General features: G+C 40.5%; 1 protein-coding gene across 8 annotated transcripts in view; it reads left to right on the plus strand.

Annotated features, from left to right (window-relative positions):
* The window catches only part of ESPN (espin), a 1,343,653-nt gene that overhangs the window by 65,343 nt on the left and 1,252,253 nt on the right, over positions 1-26,057 (plus strand). For all 8 annotated transcript variants that reach the window (XM_069610300.1, XM_069610294.1, XM_069610295.1 and 5 more), the window contains exon 2: positions 18,565-18,758. In XM_069610300.1, the coding sequence (XP_069466401.1) occupies positions 18,565-18,758 (194 nt within the window). The remainder of the gene's footprint in view (positions 1-18,564; positions 18,759-26,057) is intronic.

Raw genomic sequence — 26,057 nt, forward strand, 5'->3', positions numbered from 1 at the left:
AACTATCTGCTGATGGTGCCCTGCATTCCTCGATCCTGATTGGCTGGGCCACAGCAACATTCCAAGGGTGTGCTTTTGGCAATAGTGCCCAGTTACGTTCTTTTATAAGTCTGCAGAATTAAGGATTCTGTCAGATTCGATGAATGCCTGCAGTCAGAGACATCTTTATGGGAGGGCAAAAGGGGCACTTGCCCAGGGCCCCCACCTTGGAGGGGGCCCCCACAAGGCTGCCTGATCTAAAGTAAGATTCCATTGTTCACCAGACTTAAATAGCACACACCAGGAGATTGTATGGCATGCTGCTGAGGTGCTAAAACTATTGTCTGTCTGTTTTGACAAGTACATTCTGCCTTGATCAATTAATCATTTAATGCTTTTGGTGTTCACTGTGGTATACATAGTTTGTGTGTTCCGTACTGCACAACTTCTGTAACATTCTTTCCTTCTTGTGGGAATTATGTTGATCATGAGCAATAGCCAAAGTTGAAATCCATATTGATAAATTGAGTGCCACAATGATTCAGATGTTAGCTCAGTGTGTTAAGCACGCATTGCAGAGATGTGTGTTCATATGAAAGATTCGAATATCACATTCCAGCAAGCTGGCTGAGCCTTTCCTATGTCTGAAGTTTACAAACCTACCTGCATATGTACTTGGTTTTGCAACATAAGAGGTGCTATTATCAGCTATGCTCCTGCACTAGATAGGGGTTGCTATAAAAACTGACATGTCATTCGTATGGTGAAGGTCTAGAATTGGTTTGTTTAGATGGGGCGTTCTAAAATCTAGGCAATCCCCTCCACAGATGAGCATAAACTGTTAGTCCAAAAGGTGAATAAAAGTCTGTGGAACCAAAGTGTTCATGCTTGTATCCTGGCTTTGCCAGCAGACAATACAGTGATCCTGGTCTAATCGAATATCTCTTGCGTTACTATGCTATCTTCTGTGAGGTTTGCCTTCTTGCATGCTGTTGGCATCTTTTAGCTCATTACTTGATCTTTCTTCTTATGTAGCCCATTTGAGTGGAAGGGGTGGTAGACAGGAGAGAGCGGACCAGATGTTGTAGGCATTGGGCAAGCATATTTTAAGGTTTGTTCGTTTGACACAAACAACTTCTTGCTTTTTGCATAAAAGTCAAAGGTATGTCTGCCCATACCTTTTCTAAACTAGATGAGAAGTAACCTCTTCGTAGATTGCTAATTTTGGCCTTCAAATGCTTCTTGTTCATCAATCTGATTAGAGCAAAAATGAAGAGGGTAAGGGGACTTAAAGGGAGTAAACGTGCTTATTTTGAATGCTGCGAGGCAGCATGTCTACCTATGGATTTTGCTCACAGTGGGGGGAGGGTGTCACCAGATATACTTGATCACTTAATTCCTATGGTTTGATTGAGGGGGGCCCCAAAGATGTCCCAAAAAAGCTTAAGATGGCCCTGCCTGCAGTGAGGTTTGCGGCGTGTTCAATGAGCTTGGCAGGATAGTGTAGGTAGGGTATTGGATCGTCCAGCAGCACCCAGCAAGGGTATCTTGAACATGAGCACTGTAACCATTCATTTGAAAGAGAAAGGCGAAACTCCAGAGACAATGGGTGAGTTAAGGACCTAGGTTTGTGTCAAGTGGTGAATAGGAGTATGCACTGAAACTGATGACTACAGTAGCCCTGCTTTTCAAACACTTGGGGAATAATGGACAGCAGATGGGGATTAACTGCACAAAGTGTGATGGCAGGAAGAGGCGGGCCTTCGATAGCAATGACGTTGCTGATTTCCGATTGCCTTTCTATAGAGATAGTTGAAAGCTGCAGTACAATTGCATATGGAAAAGCTGCACCTTAACCTCACTGATAGATACACATTAATAGTATATCAACGATTGTTAAGGAATGCCATTGGGTGGAGGAGAGTCAAAACAGCTGGATTTCTGCCAATAATGATTGGCACTGGTTTTCTAATCAATTCCCAAATCCGCCGATTTAGAAAACGAAACTACACAGGCAAAAAAGGCAACACGGCCCATAACATGAGTCATAGATTGCTGATTAAACTATTCCAGCTTTTTGGGTGGTGGCACTTGGGCTCCACATGCTGAAAACCCAGAACAATGAATTTACATCTATCTGATTTTTCTGCTCTTCGATGGGATTTCGTTTGTATTGATCGAGGGTAAAAACTAACATAAAATGGTCAGAAAAGCATTATCTCCCCCACGTTTCTGAACAAGATGACATGGACGCTTCATAAAAATGAGCACGCCCACGAAGCACTTACCATGTGGTGCACAAACATGCCAGATTTTTTGTGACTCTTACATATGAGTATTCACATCCACTGAGAGTTTTAGTACCTGTGTCATTCTATATAGTGCTCCGTGAGTCTAATTCGTCTATTAGGTGGGACTCGTTTTGAGTATGTTGGCAACTCAAAAACAGCCATTATGTCAAACTCTGCCCTGTTCTTCTCACTACGCTCCTCTTGAGTAGTGAAGTATTTACCGGTTTATGGTCATTTCATCTAAAACCATTGCATCTAATGCCATTCCATCAAAGTTTTTCCATCTAAATAATTTCCATCTAATGGATTTTTTCTTTCTTTTTTCTTTTTATTTTTTTGGGGGTACCCCCCCCCAAACACCCGTTTTTTTACTCTTTAAAATACACCTGAACACAAATTTACCCTTGACCCCCCAAAAACATGCACATAGATGGACATTTTTTAGGTGGAAACATTTCGATGGAATGCTATTAGATGGAATGGGTTTAGATTAATTTACTAGATACCGTATTTACCTCATGCAGTGTTTTAAAATACCACATGAGGTAAGTGCCATCTCCACTTCTCACATCTTTTGTGCAAGGAGATAAACAATGCACAGAAGGATCACCACTGACCTTTCTATGCATTATTTCTCAACGGTACAGTTATCCATCATACCAACAAGGCTTTTACTTTTTAAACGAAAATACTAATGGGGTATATCTGACATAGTTCATGAAACCTTTTCAGAACTGCCGAGTTTTAGCGTGCCTTGCATGATATGTGCTCGCCTGAAAATACCATCTGAGGTCATTACTACAAGTAGTATTATTTGCAGAAATGCAACCAAACTCCCAGTGAAACCCCCAAGTCTTCAAAATATTCAAGACCAACGGTCACATGGGTTATGTGCAACTTGTGATTTGCTCTCAGTTCCATCTGTAATACTTTACTGCACTCACATGAATACTTTTCTTCAAATCGTTCCAGCAGTGACTGTTTGTACACAATAGTACGTACCTTTTTACAGAATGCTAACTTTTTCAAAACTCATCATTACTATGCTCTCAGGCAAATACTCACCAAATGTTACACCATATTATTTGAACAAATTCTTGAGAAAGTCTGGCACTTTTGTTAGGCAATACTCAGTATCAAGGCTTAGATGTTTGCGTTGTCGCCCCTCTAAAGTTGACTGGTAACTTTTGATCCGCGTTATTATTCATTCCATTGCTAAATTTCCCTCCTTTTCATTTTTTGAGTGAAATAAAGAACGCATAAAAAAGTGCCAATATGGAGCTACATATCCTGGCAAACACCAAATGCCCGATTGGAGATGCGTAAAGTCTAGTGAAAATTAGCCACATTGATTAGACAGTTTAAGTCACCAAACGCAGTAGATAAGGTAGACCAACTTGTTTGTGGGCTCACTTGTCAGTTTACAACATATAGTAGAGACACCAGCAGTAAGGAAATGTAAGGATAAAATAGCAAATAAGATACATCATATACAATGCCCATTGCTCCCGTTCCAATTTAAGTGGCTGATTTCACAAGGAGGTCACTCATATACAATGCCAGTTGCCCGTTCCAATTTAAGTGGCTGATTCACAAGGAGGTTACTAGGAGAAACTACTCTGAGTTACTCCTTAAGAGAAATCAGTTTACTCACTCAGGAGTAACTTGGGCTTACTCCTGGCTTACTCTGAGTAACTTCTTTGTAATTCAAATAATCTCTCTCAGTCAAAAGTAACTCAGACTAATCACTGTTTTTAGAAAAGAATAATTTGGTAACATATCCAGATAGTATGACACACACACACACACACACACACACACACACACACACACACACACACACACACACACACACACACACACACACACACACACACACACACACACACACACACACACACACACACACACACACACACACACACACACACACACACACACACACACACACACACACACACACACACACACACACACACACACACACACACACACACACACACACACACACACACACACACACACACACACACACACACACACACACACACACACACACACACACACACACACACACACACACACACACACACACACACTATGACTTGCAGGCTGAAGAGTTTAGATGTAAGATTATTGATATGTTGTTTTTGATTTTGGTGAATTGTTAAGTCTGTTAATATTTTGCAATACGATATTTGAGCATGTGCTGTACATTCAAACTTGATAGACCACATCATCTGTTCACCCATTATCCCCTGTACTGTTTTTCATATTCATACCATCTCTTTACAAAAATGCCCCAAACCCCACCACAGGTGACTTTCTAGACCCCTGGAGACCATCTCCCTCCTTCAATGCACTAAGAGATTTTTGGGACACACCTAGTTATCCTATTCGATTCTCTTGTTGTGCGGCAGGAACATTCACATGACAACAGTCATGGAAGAAATACTCTCTTTAATATAGTTTGTTCATGGTACTTGAGGGCACTTCACCATAGAGAACATTTCTAAATTACTTGTCCCTCTCCGAGTCCAGAGGAAACATGTCTTTCTAGTCGACATCTTAGATAGTTACAAAATAATCACAATGTTTATAAATAATTATTTTGTCAGTGAAACATTTGTTATTGACATCTCTGTTAATGTTGTATTTTATTTATTTTCTGGCACACTTCTGAAGCAAATCACAACTGCTGCCTGCTGCTATAATTGCCATCTTGTAGAAAAAATGGAGGCAGAGTTGGTTGGGATATCTGTGAAAAGCAAAAAGTGTCAATGGTTGAATGTAGACATACCCAGTTATCCAGAAAAGGGCTCAGGACTGGAACCTGTCACAATTAAGTGGTAAACACTGCCATGCGATGCCTGAGCCTGTAAGATTGGGGTCAGGTAGTCGATGTGTCCGCTGTCTGAATCTGTAACATTTATGTAATCCAAGTGATAGCTCTGCAGTCTCAACCTTAAATAATTTCAGTAACCCAAGTGTTATCTTTGTTGTCTGAGCCTGAACAATCTGTTTTATATGAGGGATGGATCTGCTTTCTAGGGCTGGAGATTGTGCAATGTGTTTAAGTTTTCATTAGCTCATCCCACCCTTTTTATATAAGTACCCTCTCTTCTTATCCCAGATTTTGTTTTATTATTCTGCTTCCTGGAATCTGAGTAAGCTGTATCTCTGATAGGTGTGTAAAATGCGACCCGCCCCCCTGCTCCCTCTTGATGGGACAGTATTTCAGCAGGTGCAGTGCGCTGATTTCTGGGATTGCCCACTTTAATTAATTAATGAATCAATTAATATTTTATAACATGCTTAATAACAGAGACCAGTTGATAAGTGCAGGGCTCAGCTCAAATCGGTGTAGGTCTGTGATGTCTTGCTTCCAAGACAAATATATTGCCCCAGCGCTATTCTCCTGCCACTTTACATTATGTATTCACCAAATTAACCTCCATACTACCAAGTAAGCCTGAATTTTGCTTTAGGAAGTTATGTTTTGGGTCGCACCCTCATGTTGATGCAAAGGATCACATCAGCACTGCTTCTATTTATTTTAATGTAGTGAATTACTGCTGTCTATTGCCTGTAAATGGAATGATTCTTATGTAACCACCTATGGAGATACCGCTATCAGGTGGACAGTTTTATGAAATGCTTTATTATTTCTTGAACAGAACCTTTAGACACCTCCTTGTTGAACAGGATAGAGCAGAAGTAGATCTTCCTCTCAGTGAGATAAGCAAAACACATTTGGGTCCAACCAAAAACAAAATAAGCTTGTGTCACAGTACATTTTATTAATTAATACAACCAGCTACTCCATGAAATTGCAAACACTAATAGCGGATACTTTGCCTAACAATAGATGTTTTAGTCTAAGATGGATTGGTACTCTTCCATAGAAGGTACAGCAGCTCTTCTGAGCAGTGTCAGCATGAACCTCACCAAAGAGGTCACATAAGTCAGTGACTATTGGATTACAGGAACACACTTGTGGGCTAAGAGAAACCCCAAGAAGAAATATTTCCAATAAGAATTGCATATTAGAGGCTGCACCAGGGTGTTGCTACTAAACACCACCACCATTAGGCAGTTAATCACAAAGGCAAGTTACAACAAACATCACCAGCTTGGGCTCCAGTCTGACTGAAACCCCAGCGCATTGCACCACTCATTCTGAGGAAGAAAGGCACATTTGGCAAAGTACTCTGTCTCAAAAGTCAACTTGCATACCCAACACTGTTCTGAATATCTTATCAAAAACGTCTTTTTTAACGTTTAGTAATTTTTATTAGAACATGTTGAAATACAGTAAAAAGATGACATGAAAAACTCACAACTTATAAAGTACATTATACAATAAAAATTGATTGAAACAGATTTTAATGTGAAGAACGTAATGAAGTTAATATTTGTGATGTGAAGGTGGACGTACAGGGGGGACAAAGAGGACAGAAAACAACAGGAAAGAAAAGGGAAGGGGCAAATAAAATCTATATATGGTAAAGTCAACGTTGCATAGCAAAACATAATTAGTCGGTATTATAAAGGTAATGGATACAAATATGAATTTTTTTAGTTAGATTTGTACAAAACAACAGAAAAAGCATGACATTATTTCAATACGATAGAGGAGATGACATTCCAGCAAGTATTAAAAGCGAAATTGGAGGAGTGCTTCCAATTAGAAGTAATGTTGTAGAAAGCAATACTAATAAATTAAATAAATTAGGTGATTCAATCAGTTTTAGATACACGTTAACAGAAGGGCCAATCATAAGATTACAAAGTGATAATGTTCCATGAAAATTTAAAATCTTTTGCAGGCATATCCATATTTTTTCCAAAACACATATACACATTTACAGTCATAAAATAAAATGAAAGAAATCAGCATTAGACAAATGACAAGACCAACAATTGTTGGTTGAGCTAGAGGTGACTGTGCAATTCTTGAAGGTCTAAGAAACACTTGGTGTCAAATAAAAAAAAATAGTTTGAGTTAGATTGGCAGCTACATTCTTTGAATAATAACGTTTGGACCATATTTCTGGAGAGGGTTGAAAATTCCATTCTAGTTCCCATTGCCTAATAATAGTGGAATGTAAGCGTTAGAAGAATGAGCATCATCTAAAAAGGCATATAACATGGCAGCTTTAATGGAAGTATTATAAATCAAAGAGAAAAAGTGTGGGGATGGTGACTTTTGATTTAATGTAGGCAACGATTTGCCAACTGAATTTATTTATTTATTTATTTATTTATTTTGCATTTGTAGAGCGCACTACAGCCCACAGGCAACGAGGCGCTACAAGGAAATTTAAGAAGGCTTGCTTGAGGGTTACAGTAAGCGGCCCTAAAAGGTATATTTCAATACATTCGCTTAGGTGCATTTGCATGGTTACAGAAAATACACATAGGTCGTTACAGTTGGTTACTAATACTCTAGTATAGGTAACAAGTGGCAAGGCAGATCTTCCCCTATACAGGGTGATACAATAGACATGCATACCTAGAAAGACGGGGGCTTAAGGTGAAGAGGTTGTTTTTTAAGGCCTTGCGGAAGGTCGAGTGTGAGTCGATTGATCTGATCTGAGCTGGGAGACTATTCCATAAGGTTGCCGCCATAGTAGGGTAGCTGGTGCCTCCTGCGCGCACTCTGCGTGTGAGCGGGACAGTGATGCGGTTGGATTAGGCTGCAATTGAAGGTCTGGTGACTGTTTGTCTAGATATCCTTTGAGTCAGATAGGGAGGGGCTAGGTTGTGAAGACACTTATGTGTAAGGGCCAGGGTTTTGAAAACCACCCTTTCCTTAATGGGAAGCCAGTGTACCTGCCTTCTGATCCCTGAGATGTGTTCCTTGCGAGAGGTTCCTGTAGCAGCTCTTAAGGCATTATTTTGGGCAATCTGGAGTTTGGTGAGGTTTTTTTGGGAGGTTCCAATGAACAGAGCATTGCAATAGTCCAGTCTGGAGCCCATGATGGCTCTTGCAAGTGAGATGCAGTTTTGGCGTGATAGGAAGGGCCTGATGGCATTGATGAGTTTGGAGTGATATGCTGCGGAAGAGGCGATGGATTTACCTGTCTGCCCATAGTGAGGCTGGACTCGAGATACACACCCAGTGTTTTGATAGTTTGAGAGACTTTGATAGGAATATTGTCTACGGTGAAGGATTGGTATTTGGTATCAAGTTTGCCCAATGTGGATGGGGAGCCAACAAGCAGGAGTTCAGTCTTATCACTGTTTAGACAAAGCCAGTTCTCAGCCATCCAAGATTGAATGGTGGTGTAGATGTTATTGAGTGTGTCCAGGTCCTTGGTGTAGTCACCTGACAGGGGGATGAGAACCTGTGTATCATCTGCATAGTTTGTATATGATATGCCCAGGGCGTCAAGTATTCTGAAGAGAGGTCTCGTGAAGAGGTTGTGGAGTGTAGGGGCTATGCAGGAGCCATGTGGGACTCCGCATTTGATAGGGCTGGATGTTGTGTTGGCAGTGTCAGAGAAGACCTTCATTACCCTCTCCTGAAGGAACGAGGAGATCCAGTCACAAGCCTTGGTAGAGAAGTGGGCCGAGGTCGTGAGATGGTGGCATAGTGTTTTGTGCTCTACCAGGTCGAAGGCCGCAGAGAGGTCTAGGAGCAGGAGGACAGCTGGTTTGCCCTCATCTCTAAGGTCATCTATTTGATTTTTTAGGTCCAGTAGTGCCGTCTCGGTGCCGGGTCGAGGGCGGGAGCCAGACTGGCGAAGGCCAAGGAGGTGGTTGTCTTCAATAAATATTTAAACCTGCAGGTAGGCTGCTTTGTCCAGAATCTTTAACAGAAAGGGGACGGTTGTGATGGGACGGTAGTTCCCTGGGATGGAAGGGTCGAGAGATGTTTTTTTTAGTAGAGGTTTGACCCAGGCTTCTTTTAAGGAAGTTGGTACATGCGATGATTGAAATGAAGAGTTGATGAAGGCTGTAATAATGGGCGCCAGGGCAGGGGCACAGTCTCTGATAATGTGGGAAGGGCATGTGTCTCCTTTGCAGTTGGATGGTTTAATAGATTTCATGAGGGCAATGACCTCAGATTCCGTCATGTTCGAGAATTCATGAGAGATCTATGAAACCACAGATCAGATTCAGGGATATTGTATTGTTGACAAAGCTGTGTAAAAGGGATTTCTATAGTATTATGGAACACATGTTTAACAGGCTGTATACCTGATGAATACCATCTATAAATATTAATTGTGTTAGATTTAATAGGGCACAGCTTATTAAACCAAAAGAAAATATCCCCTAATTCAGCTAAGGAAAATGAACTAGCAGGTAATTTATTCTCAAATTGATTTAAAATAGTGCAGAGAAGGATATGAGGTGATGTTAGGCCATGAGGATGCAATTAAGAAGTGAGAAAGGGAAAGTGGGGCAATAATACTAGCCTCAATATTGATCCACATAGGAGCATCACAAAGGCAATTTTGATAGTGGTTAAAGGAAGCAAATTGCTTTAAAATAAAAGCTTTGTGATATAGTTGAAAGTTAGGAAATGTTACTGCTCCTGCACGCTTTGGGAGTCTCAATTTATTAATTGAAATTTTGGGTGTTTTTTGGTTCCATAAGAATTTTTGTAATACATTAGTTTGAATAGCTTCAGAAATCATAGATATATAGTTAAAGATGATAGGAATAATCATCATTTTCATAAAATCAAGGCGCCCCACCTTCAAGATAAGAAAAGAGAAAAACATCCAGAAACCAGGTTAGTAACTTCTTCAATTAATAATTTGGTGTTGAGAGTAACTGTAGTGTGAATATATTTAGTAAAATGTAAATCTAGGTATTTGATGCATGACGTTTGCCATGCATATCGAATAGTGGAGTATCGATTAAAGTACCGGTGTTAGTCAGAGGCATAACTTCGGATTTGTCAAGGTTTAATTTGAATCCAGAAACACTAGAAAAATCATCAATGATAGTTATTAAATGTTGAATGGAAGAGACAGGGTTAGAAAGGAAGAGTAAAATATCATCTGCAAAAGCACAAATCTGCACTTCCAAATTTTTGATGAAGATACCACTTATGTTAGCATTTAACCTTATAGTTTGTAGGAGGGATTCTAATGCTAAATTAAACAATAAAGGCGATGTAGGACATCCTTCGAGAGTACCTATCTCAATTTGAAAATAGGGAGAGATTTATCAATGAGAATTCGGTAGAAGGAGAGTAGTACAAGATTCGAAAAAGATTGACAAAGGAAGGAGAAACATCATGCCATTTTAAGGAGTGAAACATGAAGGTCCAAGAAACATGATCAAAGGCTTTTTCTGCATTGAGTGCAAGAAGGGCTAATGGCTCATTAGATTTCTGAGAATGTGATACGATATTAAAGAGTAATCTAGAGTTGGTGGAAGCGTAACGATCTTTAATAAAACCTAATTGATCAATATGTATGAGTTTAGGAAGATACTTTTCTAGATGTTGGCTAACATTTTTGCAAATATTTTGAGAAGGGAAATAGGTCTATAGTTTTTGACATGAGAGGGATCTCTATTGAGTTTGGCAAACAATACAAGGAGGGCTTCACCAAACGAACCAAGGCTATGTCCAATTTCAGTCAAGTAAGAGTACAATTGTAAAGGTTTTGGAGAGATAAAGTCATTGGACAGCCAGTCAGGACCAGGAGCTTTGTTAGGTTTAAGGTCGAATGTAACTTCTTTAATTTCCGACAAGGATGTAGACATATTAAGGAGAGAAAGATCAATAGAGTCAATAGAGATTTTCTTATTTCTTTCAAACAAGGAGTGGATTTCACACTGCTTAAAAGAAGGATTATAACACTATAATTTAGAATAGAAGTCTAAGAAGGCCCCATTTCTGTCATTTTGATTAGTTAATCTATTTCCATTAGAAGAGTTGATGTGGGTGATGAGCGATTTTTCCTTTTTAGTTTTTAAATAAGAGGCCAGTATTTTCCCAGCTTTGATAGAGCCACTATATAATTTAGATATAGCGCAAAGTAAAGAGTTTGCAGCTTTGGCAGTACTCAATTTTTTAAATTAAATACGCCTACTCGTGAGAGTTTTGGCAGTCATGGGATCGGGGTTAGCATAATAAAACCTTTCGAGATCCTTGATGGAAGCTAATAAAGTGTTATGGATGTATTCAGATTGTTGTATTTGTATTTTTAAAGCTGAACATTCAATAATAAACCCACATACGGTGGCTTTGAAAGCTTCCCAATTATTGTGAATAGAAGTATGTTCTGGAGTATTTTGGAGACAGACATCTTCAATAAGTAATTCGTTTTTTCAAGGAAGGAGTTATCTTTTAGAACAAAAGTCTTACTTTTCCATCTTGGAAGAGTTTAGGGATAGATGCTCATTCAAAAATGGTAAAGACAGGAGCATGGTCAGAAATGGTTATGCAACCTATTTCAGAATTAATAATGGTAGGGGTTAGCAATGGGTTAACGCAAATGTAGTGTAAACTATAGAAGGAATTGGCGGGGGGGTAAAAGGTATATTCTTTCACATCAGGATGACAGAAGCACCAGCAGTCAATCAAAAAAGGTTATTTAACATATTGAGAACATTTTTACAAGATTGGGAATTAACAAAATTAGAAGTAGATTTACGATCCAGAGTGAAGTCAAAAACTTGGTTAATGTCTCCACACAAAATAAGTCTATCAGAATTTTTCTGCATAAGTTTGAATTTGAGGTTGGACAGGAAAAGGGGATTAGGAACGGTAGAGCCATATACATTCATTGTAGTTACTGGAAGGGTGTTAAGATTTTCATTCACAATGATCCAGCTGCCTTCAAGGTCTTTTTATTCATTGGAAAGTGAGAAGGTTAGGCATTTGTAAATCAAAATAAAAACTCCACCCTTCTTATCTGGAGCATTTGAAAAAAGGGTATGACTAATCCAAGAAGCTTTAATTTAGTAGTTTTCGGTATTGGAGTTCAGGTGAGTCTCTTGATGGCAGGCAACGTCAACCCTGAGTTTTGCAAGTTGGCTAATCATTTTATGGCATTTAAGGGGATGACTTAATCTCTTAACGTTCCAAGTGACAAACTTAATAGTCATTGGTGATTGTAAAGTTGTAGATCATTTGGTGCAGCCAAAATAAATGCTATAAACCAGACACATAAAATGTATGGCATTGTAGTAGTTGGAGAACAAGCAAAGCATTGCCTTCCGTGCATTGTAGCTGTGTTGGGATGTATAGGGAGGGACAGAAGGATGAGAGAATTACTAAAGGAAGAAGCACATATAAAGGAATGTAGAAGTTCTACTAGATTTAATGTTGGAATGTTGAAAAATAACAGCAGGAAAAATTGAGAGAATCCACATAGAATGACAATAACTAGAAGATACCATGGGAGTTGCAAGAGCACTGTGACGAACAAAGCAAAATTGAAGAAAAGCTAGTGAACAGGAGATAATAATAACTATCAATATTATAAGAAAAATAGGGCAACATATAAAGTAAGCATACAGCAATATCACTGCTAAGTAAACAAATGGAAATAGGTAGGTTGTGAATATGAATAAATCCAATCAGAGCATTGTAAGAACTAGAATAGCATTCAGGTTTGTAAGTCAGCAAGAGCATGCTCTGTGGTTTTAATAGATGATCTAGATGTGTCTCTGCAGCAACTAGGATTGGGAGAAGAAGCCAAAGGGATTGAAGAAACAGAACTACTTCGTGAAAAGTTACATTTGCTTTGTTGATTCTTTGATCTTTTATAAGAAAGAAGTTGAGGATGAAGGTCTGGTTTAAGAGCAGGATGTTGTATCTGAAGAAGAAGAAGTATCCATTGGAGAAGATTTAAGAGACTGGAGTGCATTGAAGAGATCTCTGGCTTCCATGAATTCTTTAGTCAGCCATCTGGAATTGCAATTATCATTTTCGAAGGTTCAAGCAATCCATATATGATGCCAAAGGTTTCCATGAGAGGTCTCATATCTAGAAATCTTTTTCTTTTGACTTGTGTGAGTTCAGAAAAATCAGGTGAGACAAAGATTTTTCGACCTTGAAAAAGAATAGGGAGATTTCCTGGCAGCAAGTAAGGTTTGGCGCACGGTGGTCTCAGAAAGCACGCAATAAAAGGTCTAGTTATAGAGTTATTTGCGGAAAACAGAGGCCTTATTTGATCAGCACTTTATAGTTCCAATGGAAGTGAAAAAGTGATACCTAAAACTGAGGGGATCCATTTAGTGAGAACATGTATTGGGTCATCCGATTCTAATTTCTGAGGGATCCTGTAGAAGTGTACGTTATCTTTACAGTTTCTGTCTTCCAATTTAGTGACATCAAGGTCCAGTTGAAGAATATTTTGTTGTATGCATTCAATCCCTTCCACCCTATCTTCAACAAAAATAATTCTTTCTTGCATCTCATCTAATCTGCCTGAGAACATTTTGATCTCATGTTTGAAGCCTTTGATTTGCTCCTGAATGTTGGCGGAACGAGAGTCAAGTGTGGAAATGGAAGAGCGAATATTGCTGAGTTCTTGAAAAATCTTCTCCATGCAAGAGTTGAATGAAGGGTTGTCCAATGTAGATAAAACTTTGACATTATCAGCCATATTTGTAGTGAAAAGCAGTTATAGTGAGTAGAAATAAAAAAGATCAAATTAATATGAGGCACGCAATATCTTATTTCGACACCAGGTGTCAGTAATGAGCAGGCCACTGACGCTCAAACAAATCCGGGAGTAATGTGATCTGTGACTCCGAGGGACAGGAAGAAGCCAGCTGAGTGATGGAGATGAGCACCAGAGGTGAGAGTATGAGATGGTAGGCAGCACAAGTTGTAGTAATGGGTTAAAAGGAAACAATTGGAACGCTCTGTAAGGCCATACCTCCGTGATAAGCAAGGAAACATGGAAAACGTTAATCACTGAGTGACTGGAGAATTTCACCTCAGAAGAGGGACATGGCAGGTATAAAATAGTTTTACTGGCTTTAAGAGTGCATTGCTCCAGGCCAATCCGGAGTACAATAGGATGCCAATGAATAACATCCCTCGTCAGCACTGGCAAGGTTTATCAGAGAATTTCAGGAATAAACACAGAGGAGATAAGCTGCAAGAGATATGGATGCTTTATTTCCACTCATGCAGAGCCTACGACATCAAGGTAGGAGCATTCTTAAGCTGCTGAAGTTCGGAAATACAGCAAACATGAAAACCTGCTGCTGTTTAATGCTCCAGGTTACTGCTTTAAAAATAGAAAAATTAAGAAACAAGGCCCATATTTGCCCATGCAAGTATCTTTATGTCGTAGGGAGCTTCTCAATTAAGCACCATCTCAGGTTCCAGTTGGCCACACCCCCAAGAAAAACTACAACAACAAAATCTTTTTAAGAGAATGTTTGTGAATGCACATTACCAAGTGTTCGGAACTATAAGCTGCATTGTGATATTAAGCAGGCATTAAGTGGGGGGATAGTGGGAGAGAGATAGAGTGAGAAAAGAGAGTGTGTGTGGGTGAGAGAGAGAGAGAGAGACAGAGAGAGAGAGAGTCAGAGAGAGAGTCAGAGAGAGAGAGAGAGAGAGAGAGAAAGAGCATCATATTGTATTGAAGTTGAAATGACCACTTGTGCCACACCACACTTGAACTCAAAAAGTATATAAACAGTCACATTGACTCAATTAGCTAGACCAGTCAGTTTTCAAAACTATATTAGCTTTACTGAAGACCATCCTCTTAGTAATTAACATGTTCAAGTGTCTTTGTCTTCTTCTTTCTCCTTCCCTTTTCCATTCCCATTTTTTGTTGCTCATTTATTTTGTTTTTTACTTATTTAAAAACAAAATGTGTTTCCCTTACATTGTACTGCTTTTGTATGCAATGTGTGTTCATTTATCAACAAATTGGAATCATAATTGTCAAATGTAAAAATGTTTGTTTGATATTACAGCTCTGAGAAGGCCTTGTGTATAAGGCCAAAAGATGTGCTCCCTGTCCACTAAAGCTAAGATAGGTTTGGAAACTGACTGGTCTATCTAATTGAGTCAATGTGTCCGTTTACATACATTTTGAGTTCAAGTGTGATGTGACTCAAGTGGTCATTTCACCTTCAATAGTTAATTTGTGTGATCTTGGGCCAGGGTCACTTTTTCATGACCAGTGCTGGCCAACCCACAATATTAGAACCAAACAGGTTTGGAGATTGTAGTACATTTATTTATTATCATGATAGATAGCTTGACAGGGTGGTAGCCTAGAGTTTTCCACCATGATATTGTTGGCTACTATTGTTCTATTTAATTGAGTAGAGATGCCTACAGCATGTAGCAGGTATTACGTATAAATTCTATATCCAAAATGATAGGCAATGAGTTTTGTAGTCTTCCAGCCTCTTATATCACTTATAAACATCTGTAAGGCATATTGACTTGTTATTGATAACATTATTTTTACATTATCTCATTAAAATATTTTATAAAAAATGATCTGTTCACATATAAATCCCAAACAAACAACACTATTAGAATGTTGTATATCAGAACATCATTTAAATACTTTCATATAACATGCACCTCCTAGAATTCCAGCCTTACATATATATTTAACTGCCATATTCAAATCTTGTTGGATACTTGGATTATTACTAGTACAGTGCTTACATCTAACTCACATCAACTAGTATTTTCACTAGACCATAATCACATCTGTAAATTGAACTTATTCAATAGCCTAGATGTGTCTGTCTATAAATGGCTTCTTATGTCAAAGACATTCTTCAGGGGTCTGAAACCTAACAGAACAAAATGTATGAGTGCAAGATTTCCGTAAGCCCTAGTACATACTGGAAACACTTTTATTCTATAATGGATGATGATAGGGTAAAAATTATTATTATTACATTTGGGTGCCTTATTGTCTGTCTTTATTTTAAAACATGTTCTAAACATACAGTCATAGGCAAAATATAAATTCATCCTACCTTTCAGGACTGTAATCCTAATTGGTCTGAAACATCTCAGTTTTAGGAAGAGGGGCCATAATCATTCAGTTTTTAAACATTTTGAAGATGATTCTTAATGGGGAATGAGAACAAAAGTCACAAGACTTCATGGTTATATGATCCTATGTCTACAAATTCCAAGACACTTTCAAGATCCTATTCTCTGAAAAGTGGCTGTCTACAATTCTCTTATGTTTTTTTGGAAGATCTCAATATTTTCATTGAATATTCCTGTCTGCTTTTTTTTCTAGAATCATAACTTTGTGGGACTCCTCATTGAGGAAATGTTACTGCAAAAATGGTCTATATGCGTGGTAAATTGTTAACTTATCTTTTCTAACTACGACTAGTTGTCGTATCTTGTTGTTTTTATACCATGTCTTTGTCATAACAATTTTTATCTTCATTGTATTTTACTTTGTATAATATTTATTGTTGTGTTTCTCCTATTTCTTTTGTAACATCTTGAAAGGTTGATTTGATTCAACCAAATCAATAAAAAAAAAAAAAAAAAAAAATACAATAGGACTACATTGATTTTTATTTCATTCTTTAAATTCCTCTTCAGCATTTCACTAGGATCACTGCAGTTCAAAGCTTAACAAAACATACTTTGGTTTAACTTACACATTGTGATGTTCACTTGTGTTCCATATTATTATAAATTTGCACATTCACATTATTTATGTCTAATCTTATCATGAAACATGATATATTACCATTACTTCATTATTTTATGATTGTTATTCACATATGGTTATATTTGCTACAATGGAGATGGTAAAACTATTACCTCTGATCAATTTATCTTACCTGCAATAGATTTTACAGCAAATTCTCTCATGCCACTTGTTCCATAAAGCACTGCCATCTATGTCAATAAAATGCTTAGGAATGTTTCCGTACTCAGCTGATTCAATTTATCAGCGTTATGCTGCCCTCTTAGGCCCAAATGGTAAAGTGCATCTCTGTGTGCCCTTCCAATTCAACACCAGCTATCATTTTAACAAAAAGAATGAGCACAGTTCTACGCAGTCACCTTCACCTTCCACTATCGCAAACATTGGAATAATTTCAAGTTACTTCTTTCCCTCCCACTTCTCATCACGCAGGGCACAGCAGTTACAGTGTCAAAGAACAGTTAATTACTGGCTAATGTTTCAGTCTCTAAAGTGCAGAACGCTGTAGGATGAATGCTTCCTCACAAGCTAAAACTGAAAGTAGGTGCTGTAATTATGCTACTATGCAATCTTATGCCATCACGTGGACTCGATAATGGAACAAGGTTGACAATTACACATCTACAAAGACACATCATAGAGGCCCATGTTATCGATGGACCTTAGATACTGTTATCATACCGCACATACCTCTCATTCCATCTGATAAAAAATATAACTTTTAAATTCAAAAGAAGACAGTTACTTATACGTTTAGCCTTTTCAATGACCATTAATAGGTCACATGGACCTACGCCCCCTTCCTGGAAGTGATTGGTGGTAATCTCGATATTTAACAAGGGGGACAGAAGTGACCCTATGAATTAGCAACCAATATTGAACTTTAAGATAGGCTGGAACGGCGTACATTACGCCCGGCCACGGCTAGTGCCCCAATATTTGCTTTAAATGACAACTTTCCAACATGAAAGTCTTTTGTCAGTTTGAATTAGTTTTAACTATGTTGAAAGGAAGTATAGTTCTAGTTAATGTGAAGACGTTAATATTACCACAAATTGTTCATAGGACTAATTGTCTCTCTCCAGTTTGCTCATCATGTTAAGAAACTATGGAAAAATGCTTTAAAGGAAAAAATTATTATTTACAAAAGGGATTTTAAAAAGATGAATACTATGTGGCTGACTTTAAATTCCTAATCAAAAGGTATCATTTGTTACCTTATATGAATAGTATGGAAAATGTATTGTAATTCATGACTGACTGGCGGATGATAAATAAAACTCTCTATATGGAGGAAAACTTCAACAGCCATGGAAATAGGAAACATAAGAGCTGGCTCTATATCCGCCTTTTAATGCCATGATTAACTACATACCAACTCTTCTCACATGTCAAATTTAGCACATCCCTGTGATATTTTGTGATTCATTTTTCATACTTTACTCCTCTCTGGATTACATCTTACTTATGTATTTATGCAGAGTTTTCATCATACCCATTGAAGATACACAATGAGTGTATATTTGTTTTTTGTTAGAGTGAATTTACTATTACTAAATCTGTAGAAAATGTATATTTAATTATGGTTAAAAAAGTTTTTTTTTAAATAATCAAACAAATGATTCTCGTTTGTGTTTAATCCACAGGACAAAGACAATTCTGGTGCCACGATTCTGCATCTCGCTGCGAGATTCGGTCACCACGAAATAATCAATTGGTTACTGCGTTTCGGAAGCAATGATGCAATGATTACCACAGACACAGGAGCACTACCTATTCACTACGCTGCGGCCAAAGGAGATCTCCCCTCGTTACAGTATTTGTTAGAAGACTGTCCAAAGTAAGATTTTTTTGTTATTAATGAACATAGAGTGAGTGGACCTGGGGGAGGGTGGTGCGGGAAGTCTAGTGCATGGTAGCATCAAGGGAAACTTCATTCTTATGTGAATAAAGGGTGCAGTGCTATCACGCACACTGAAGAACACATCATCTTGGACATACTTTGGTGGGGTTCCTTTTGATGTGGGCAGAAGCGATACAGGAAACATATTGATGGATATAAATTATGGTCTATGCATTTACAGCAAGGAGTTGAGGGAAAGCATGTAACGTCTGCTCCTGTGTCCTCCAGCATCTCCGTGCTACACATACGCCTGCATCTCTGCCCACATCGAATTTTCATGCAGGGGTACATTTCTGAATTCCTGTGGATTGTGTGTGTTTTTTATATAACATGTTGACTTCACACAGTCAAATGAGCATTCAAATTGAAGCACAGGCTCTGTATTTATTTATGCTGTTAACCTCTCAAACAGATAGACTTTGGTGTGCAGACTATGACTCAAAACCACAGGCAAAGGGCTTTTTCAGTACCTGGCAAGAAAAGGACCTGGATGTAGAGAGACACTACAAGACAATACATCAGCTAAACCTTAGTCAATAGAGTCTTCATTGCATAGTTAGTCCAAGCATGGCCATGATTAAAAGATGGAGGTGATCAGTGGCCTCTCAAGTTGGAGGACATGTTGATGGGTGCCAGTGGGGAAAGGTTCTGAAACACAAAGTGCTGTGTAGCATATGTCGGGGATGGGTTTCACACAATGAGGCTGGGTTTCTGCAGGGCTTAATCGCTTATTTTCGCTTAGTAGTTTACCTCGAAATAGAGTGGAAGGCAGCTGGTGCCAAATTATGCTATATTACAGACTATTTGTCAGTGAGATCACATGTTCCTCAATGAGTGCACTATGCAGACTATCTCAGAGATTGTAGGTAGACATTTGTCAAACGAACCAGGTTGGCCCCACTGTCCCTGCATGCTCCTCCCACTTCGACGATGTGGAATGAGAGTTTGCTACTTCGAGAATGCACATTGCAGGATATACCAACTTAAGCCGATGTAACCCCCTGTGCACAGATACAGAGCAGAGGAGATGGCCATGTTTGAAGGCAACCACTCAATCCCGTGGGGGAAGTACTGAACTAGCAATGTATACTGGGCAAGCGGCAGGGTTCAGTGAACAGTTAGGAAAATATATCACAAACTCATCATAAGAAAGTGTGCTTCTGTCCCACTGCTTGTGTCTGCCCTTTACCTACGATAATATGGCACAATTAATATAAATGTTTTTCCAAAGCAGTTGAGTACATTGGGAAACACTGAGTTCACATTGTTTAGTTTCTCCTAGGATGTAAATTGTACACATTCAAAAATATTCTTTAATGCACACTTTGAGGTGGTTGCAAAGTGCAAGTGTCGTCTCTTTATGAATTGGTGTTTTTAAGGAAGTTTCCGAAATATTGTATAACTTCAGACCTCATTCATGTATGAACATTGAACTGGGGTAGCAAATTACTTTGCACGACTAGCTAGCATATTGCAAGTTGAAATGTTTACCCCCTGCAGGATGAACACATTCACATACATGTCCTTGGAATGTTAGTAAATACAATATGCTCAGACAATCAAAATGGATAATATGCGAACACACACACACACACTCACTCACTCATTCACACAGATCCCAAATCCCCCACAGACAGAATAAACCCTATTACTAGGAGTACACACAGTGCACTCAGACAGCTAATAACAATATGCTTTGAATACACATATACACACACACACACACACAAAATGATCAGAACATAAGTAGGCACAATATGCATATACAATGCACATAAGACATCATTCAGCACACGACACACATAAAATAGCCTTGGGACATTGGTAGTAAAGTTAAATGTGTAGTATGAGGGAGTATTTGTTGGTAGCCTTACTGTTGGCAGTATCATTGTTATAGACGACTGTTTTTGTTGTTTTGAGTGATGACTCAGCACTTCACCATTCTACCTGTGCACTCTCCACTTGCCCCCCAGAATGCATCCCTAACTCGCCCTACTCTTAATCATCTCTGGGCCTCCTTACAAGTATGGCGGTAAGGCAACAAAGGCGCCGGTATCGCTACCGGCACCGTTGCTACCGTACCACCATACTAGGAGTTCTACTCGTGGGTGTCCTTGCAGCCACCAGGTCTGACCTGGTGGCCGTACTGGCAACCGCAAGCAGAACATGATGGTAGCACCGGTACCATCATTAACGGTACCTGTGCTACCACCTTCCCCGTTCCCATTGAGCCCTATGGGGCTCAAATGCGAATGGGGATGTGCCGGGCCCGGCACCAGCGAAAGGGCAATTACCGGTCAGGCTGGGCCGGAATAGTCCGGTTATTGCCCATTCTCGGGTCTGCTGGACCCGGATGCGAGTCTGCAGGTAGCCTTGCTGGTAAAACCGGCAAGGCTACCTCCAACCTCGTAATGAGGCCCACTGTCTCCCTACCTCTATGTCACTCCATACTGGCTCTTTCCCCTTTGCCTGCCCCCCTCATCTTTTCTCCCAACTTTCCATCTCCTCTAATCGGGACCCTGCCCTTCACCTCGTCCATAAAAGGCGCCTTGGTTAGCCTACTTCCCTTAGTCTTATCTAGCCTCCCCTCAGCTAATTCTTTCTTCCCCCCTCTGTCTCCCACACGACTTACTAGGCCCTAGAATGCCCAGTCTATCTGCAATCATATCTATCAGCGGTCTTCATGGCTTCTTTTCCAATCTGTCCCACCTCTTTAGCTTTATTCCCACCCAAGCACCCATTTCTCTCTTGGGTGAATTCAACTTCACCAAGATCTCTGACACCCACTGATTTGAACTTGGTTCTTTCCTCTCTGACCAAAACCTCACCTCACTTTCCAATCTATCCACTCACTCCCATTGAAACTCTCTTGACCTTGTCTTCATCTCCTCCTCTATCCCTACATCTAATCTCACTATCAAACCCTCTCCCTTGCTCCACTTCATTTTCCATTTCAGCATCACTGTCCTCCCCCTCTTACCCCCTAACCCCCCTCCTCTGACATAAATTGGAACTAGCCTCCCTGACCCTCTACCTAGCCCAAGGCCATTCTGCTCTTCTCTCTCTTGCACCTGCCCAGTCCTCCTTAATAGAACAGGCCTTTTTGTCTTTAACCTAGCTCTCCACTCCCTCATTGAGCATCAGAATTCCTCTGATACTTTCACACCTAATACCCTTTGCCCAGAGCTCTGCCACTTCAAAACAAATATACAACCCGCCTCCACAGTGATACAAAGACAAGACCCCCACTCTTTTCTTTGGCAAAAAGTTCTCCTTTCCTTCACCACCACCTCTTACTCTGCCCAAGCATCTTATTTAACCATTGTAGTTAGTACCTTGCAATTTAACCCACACAGACTCTCCTCCACTCTGCAATCCATGCTGGCTTTTCCCTGGTCTTGAACAAATTATTTCTAATGCTTTGTTACAAATTATGTATGCTATTTTTCAAATTGAAATGATTTGTGCCACCTTCACCACCCTACTAGCCTTCCCTCCCTCCCCCACTTTGCTCTCCCCACATATCTCTGCCACCCTCCCTTTGCACGCTTTCCCTCCAATGCTTCCCTCTAATTGACACCACCCTTAGAATGGCCAGCCACTCCTGTACCCCTGGCAACCAATTGTACCTGAAAAGGTTCAAGGAGCTTACACTACTAATCCACTCCTATCTCCCTGGCCCCTTACACCTCTTTCCCTCCTTTGGAATCTTTTCCAGCTGCTTCAAGGTTACAGCTACCCTATCCATCCTGAAAAAGCCCTTAGCTGACCCCCAATAACTCAGTCAACTACTGGCCTTCATCTCTCATCCTATTCTATTAAATCCTGAAAGACTCATCTTTAACATGTTTTCCTCCTATCTGGAAGCCAACATCCTCGTGACCCTCAGCAAGCGGGATTCTATAGCCAGATCTCTATGAATTGGCACAGAGCCAGGATTCTAACTTTTAGACCTCTGCTCATTACTGCAAATTAATGTCTATTCCAATCATTCTGGACCTCTTGGCTGCCTTCAATATGGTAGACAACACCTGTCTTTGTCAGACTCTTGCTGATCTTGGCATCCAGAAAGGTTTTTGGTTGAGGTGCCTGCTATGAGCGCGTTGCAGTAGTCTAGTCTCGCTCCTATGGTGGCCCTGGCGATGGATTGGCTATTTTGGGAGGTTAGGAAGGGTTTTATGGCATAGATGAGTTTGGTGGTGAGTGCGGACGTGGAGGAGATGGCTCTGACCTGTTTCGTCATGGAAAGTGTGGTGTCTAAGTAGACTCCTAGGGTCTTCACAGATGCGGAGACTGGAATGTTTGTGTTGTTAATGGTGAAGAGGGAGTATTCAGAGCCAAGTTTGGCTAAAATGTCCTTAGGTTTTAGGATGATGACCTCGGTTTTATCCCTGTTTAAACAGAGGCCATTGGTGGCCATCCATATTTGTATGGTGGGGTATATCTGAAGGAGTGCTTCTGTATCTTGGGTGTAATCTCCAGTGAGGGGGAGGAGGACTTGGGTGTCATCGGCTTAGTTAGTGTAAGCTATGCCGAGCGCATCCAGCAAGTCAAAGAGAGGTTTGGTAAACTGGTTATGAAGGGTGGGTGCAGTGCAAGATCCCTGAGGGACTCCACAGTCGATGGTTTCAGGGGAAGCATTGGCCAGGTCAGAGTATACTTTCATGGCCCTTCCTTCTAGGAAAGAAGTTATCCAGGAGCTGGATTTGTGTGGGAAGTGTGCAGCGTTGGAAAGGTGGGAGGTAAGGATGTTGTGGTCTATGAGATCAAATGCGGCAGAGAGATCGAGGAGAAGTAGGAGGGCAGGTTTACCAGTGTCCATTATTTTGGTGATTTGGTTCTTTAAGTCTAGGAGGGCGGTTTCTGTGCCATGGCCCTTGCGGAAGCCTGATTGTCTCCTACCCAGAATGGCGTACGTTTCCAGATATTGCTAGATTTGATTATGGGCGGCTTTGTCTAGGATTTTGAGGAGGAAGGGGACAGTAGTTATAGGGCGGTAGTTATTTGGCGAGTTGGGGTCAAGGTAGGGCTTTTTTAGTAGCAGGCAAACCTATGCTTCTTTTAAGCATTGTGGTCTGATTCCTGATGAAAATGAGGAGTTAATGAAAGCAGTAATGATAGGCACCAGTGAGTCTGCGCATTCTTCGATAATGGTAGAAGGGCATATGTCCCCTTTGCATGTGGAGGGTTTGATTTTTATTAGAAGGTCTGTGACTTCTAGTTCTGTGACGTCTCTGAAGACGAATAGGGGCGTTTGAGGGGGTGGCATGTGAGAAGGTGTTAGGGGGGTGTTTTTATTCAGGAGAGCCTTGCGCTGAGATACTATTTTGTTTTGGAGTGTTTTAACTTTGTTGAGAAGGGCGGTTTGGATGCTGGAATACCAAGCTTCATCCTTAACAATTTCATCTGGGCTAGAGATGGGTGTGGTGAGCTCTTTAAAGATAGAGCCAATTTCTCTTCCTTTAGAGTTGGCTTTAGTGATTCTTTGATTGTAGGATTCTGATTTGGCGTGGAAGATGGCTTTTTTATAAGTGGAGTAGATTTCTTTGAATTCCTTGAGAGAGGATTGGTTGGGCGCTGACTGCCACTTGGAAAGGGCTTTACGTTTCTTGGTGCATAGAGCTTATAGTTCTTCTGTGAACCAGGAGTTGAAGTGCATGGATGTTTTTTCTTTTTTTTCTTCTAGTGGTGCTATGGATTCAATTGCTTGGATGAGGACATGGGCATAGGTTTTGGTGAGAGAGGTGGGGTCATTATTGAACGGCAGTTTGAGTTCATGGGTATTGAGTAATGGGGCGAGGTTGGTTTTATTGAGTTTTTTAGAGCTTCTGACTGTAGCCGGTGGGGCAGGAATGAGAGTCTTGTGTGTGGCCGTGGTGGGAATAGAGAATTGTAAATAGTGGTGATCTGTCCATGGGAGGGATAGGATGTCGGTGATGGATGATGAACAGTTATGGTTGGCGATCCAGTCAATGGTTCGGCCTTTACAATGAGTGGGAGCTGTGACTTTGTGTTCGAAGCCTAGGTGGGAGAGTTATTTGGCCAGTGAAGCGGTTGTTTTGTCCTTGGGGTCAAATAGTCCTAAGTTCAGGTCACCGAGTAAAATAGTTTTAGTGGAGCTTTTGAGGTTGTTGCCTATGAATTGCAGGAGTTGCTTTTGGTAGCCTGAGGGAGATCCTGGCGGCCTATAAATAATAATGATGTTTATGGTGCAATTGGGAGAGAGAGAGAGCTTGGCCGTGAGGAGATCGTCATTGTTATCCCATTGTTGGTTGCATATTCTGATGGAAAGGGTGTTTTTATAGATAAGGGCGACACCTCTGCCTTTAGATGTCTTGCGGTACTGTCTCAGGATGGTGTATCCTGGAGGGAGGGTGAGAGGTCACTGATTTCGATGGCATGGGCATGGACAGAGCGGGCGTTGATGAGGGCGCATTTAAGGTTATTGTGTGTAGATGTTGGATGTTGTTTGTTGGTGCCGGTAGTGGCGGTGCGAAGAGTAGCGCGTGTGTGTGAAGGTGAATGGTGTTTGTTGGGTGGGGTGAGTTGGAGGGATGGGTGCTGCGTGAGGTGTAGGGGGTGTGGGTTGGTGTGTAGTGTGGGTGTACGAGTGCTAAGTCTGCTGTTCATAAAGTGGGTGGCGAGTGGGGTGCTGTGGAAGGTGCTGTGATACTTAGTGCGAGTTCTGAGTCCGCAGAGCCTGTAGTGGAGGTGGGCTTGAGAGCAGCTGTCAGTTTAGCGTGCAGTGTGATAGGGGTCAGGTGGTGGTATGAGGTCAGTGTGTATGGGGGGCATGCTGCAGGTTGCCCAGAAGGTGAGGGTGATGAGAAGGAGGGAGCAGAAGGTGAGGTTGGGTGGGGTGCACTGATGTGGTAGTGTTGAGGCATGAGATCTGCTGGAATACATTTGTACAGTTTAGATACAGTATAGTGTTTAAGGCAAATCTATCTAAGCATGACAAATAACATTGCATTTAATAGATAGAGCGCTGGTACTAGAGACACAGTGTAGGTTTACAAGGCTAATGACACAGAAGGCTGAGAGATTGTGTGTCAGGTTCTAGTGCCAGTTGTCAGTGATTGGTATCAGCAGGATGGATAGGCAGTAAGTGAAATGCAGATTGGGACAGGTACAGTGGTGGGCAATATTCTAGTAATCCAGATTAATGATAATAAACTAGCAGTACATGAACAAATGCGCATATGCTGATGACAGAAAAACACTGGCAGCAGGTTA

The sequence above is a fragment of the Ambystoma mexicanum genome, chromosome 8 (genome assembly GCF_040938575.1).
Source record: "Ambystoma mexicanum isolate Mex_15411 chromosome 8, UKY_AmexF1_1, whole genome shotgun sequence".
Lineage (NCBI taxonomy): Eukaryota > Metazoa > Chordata > Amphibia > Caudata > Ambystomatidae > Ambystoma > Ambystoma mexicanum.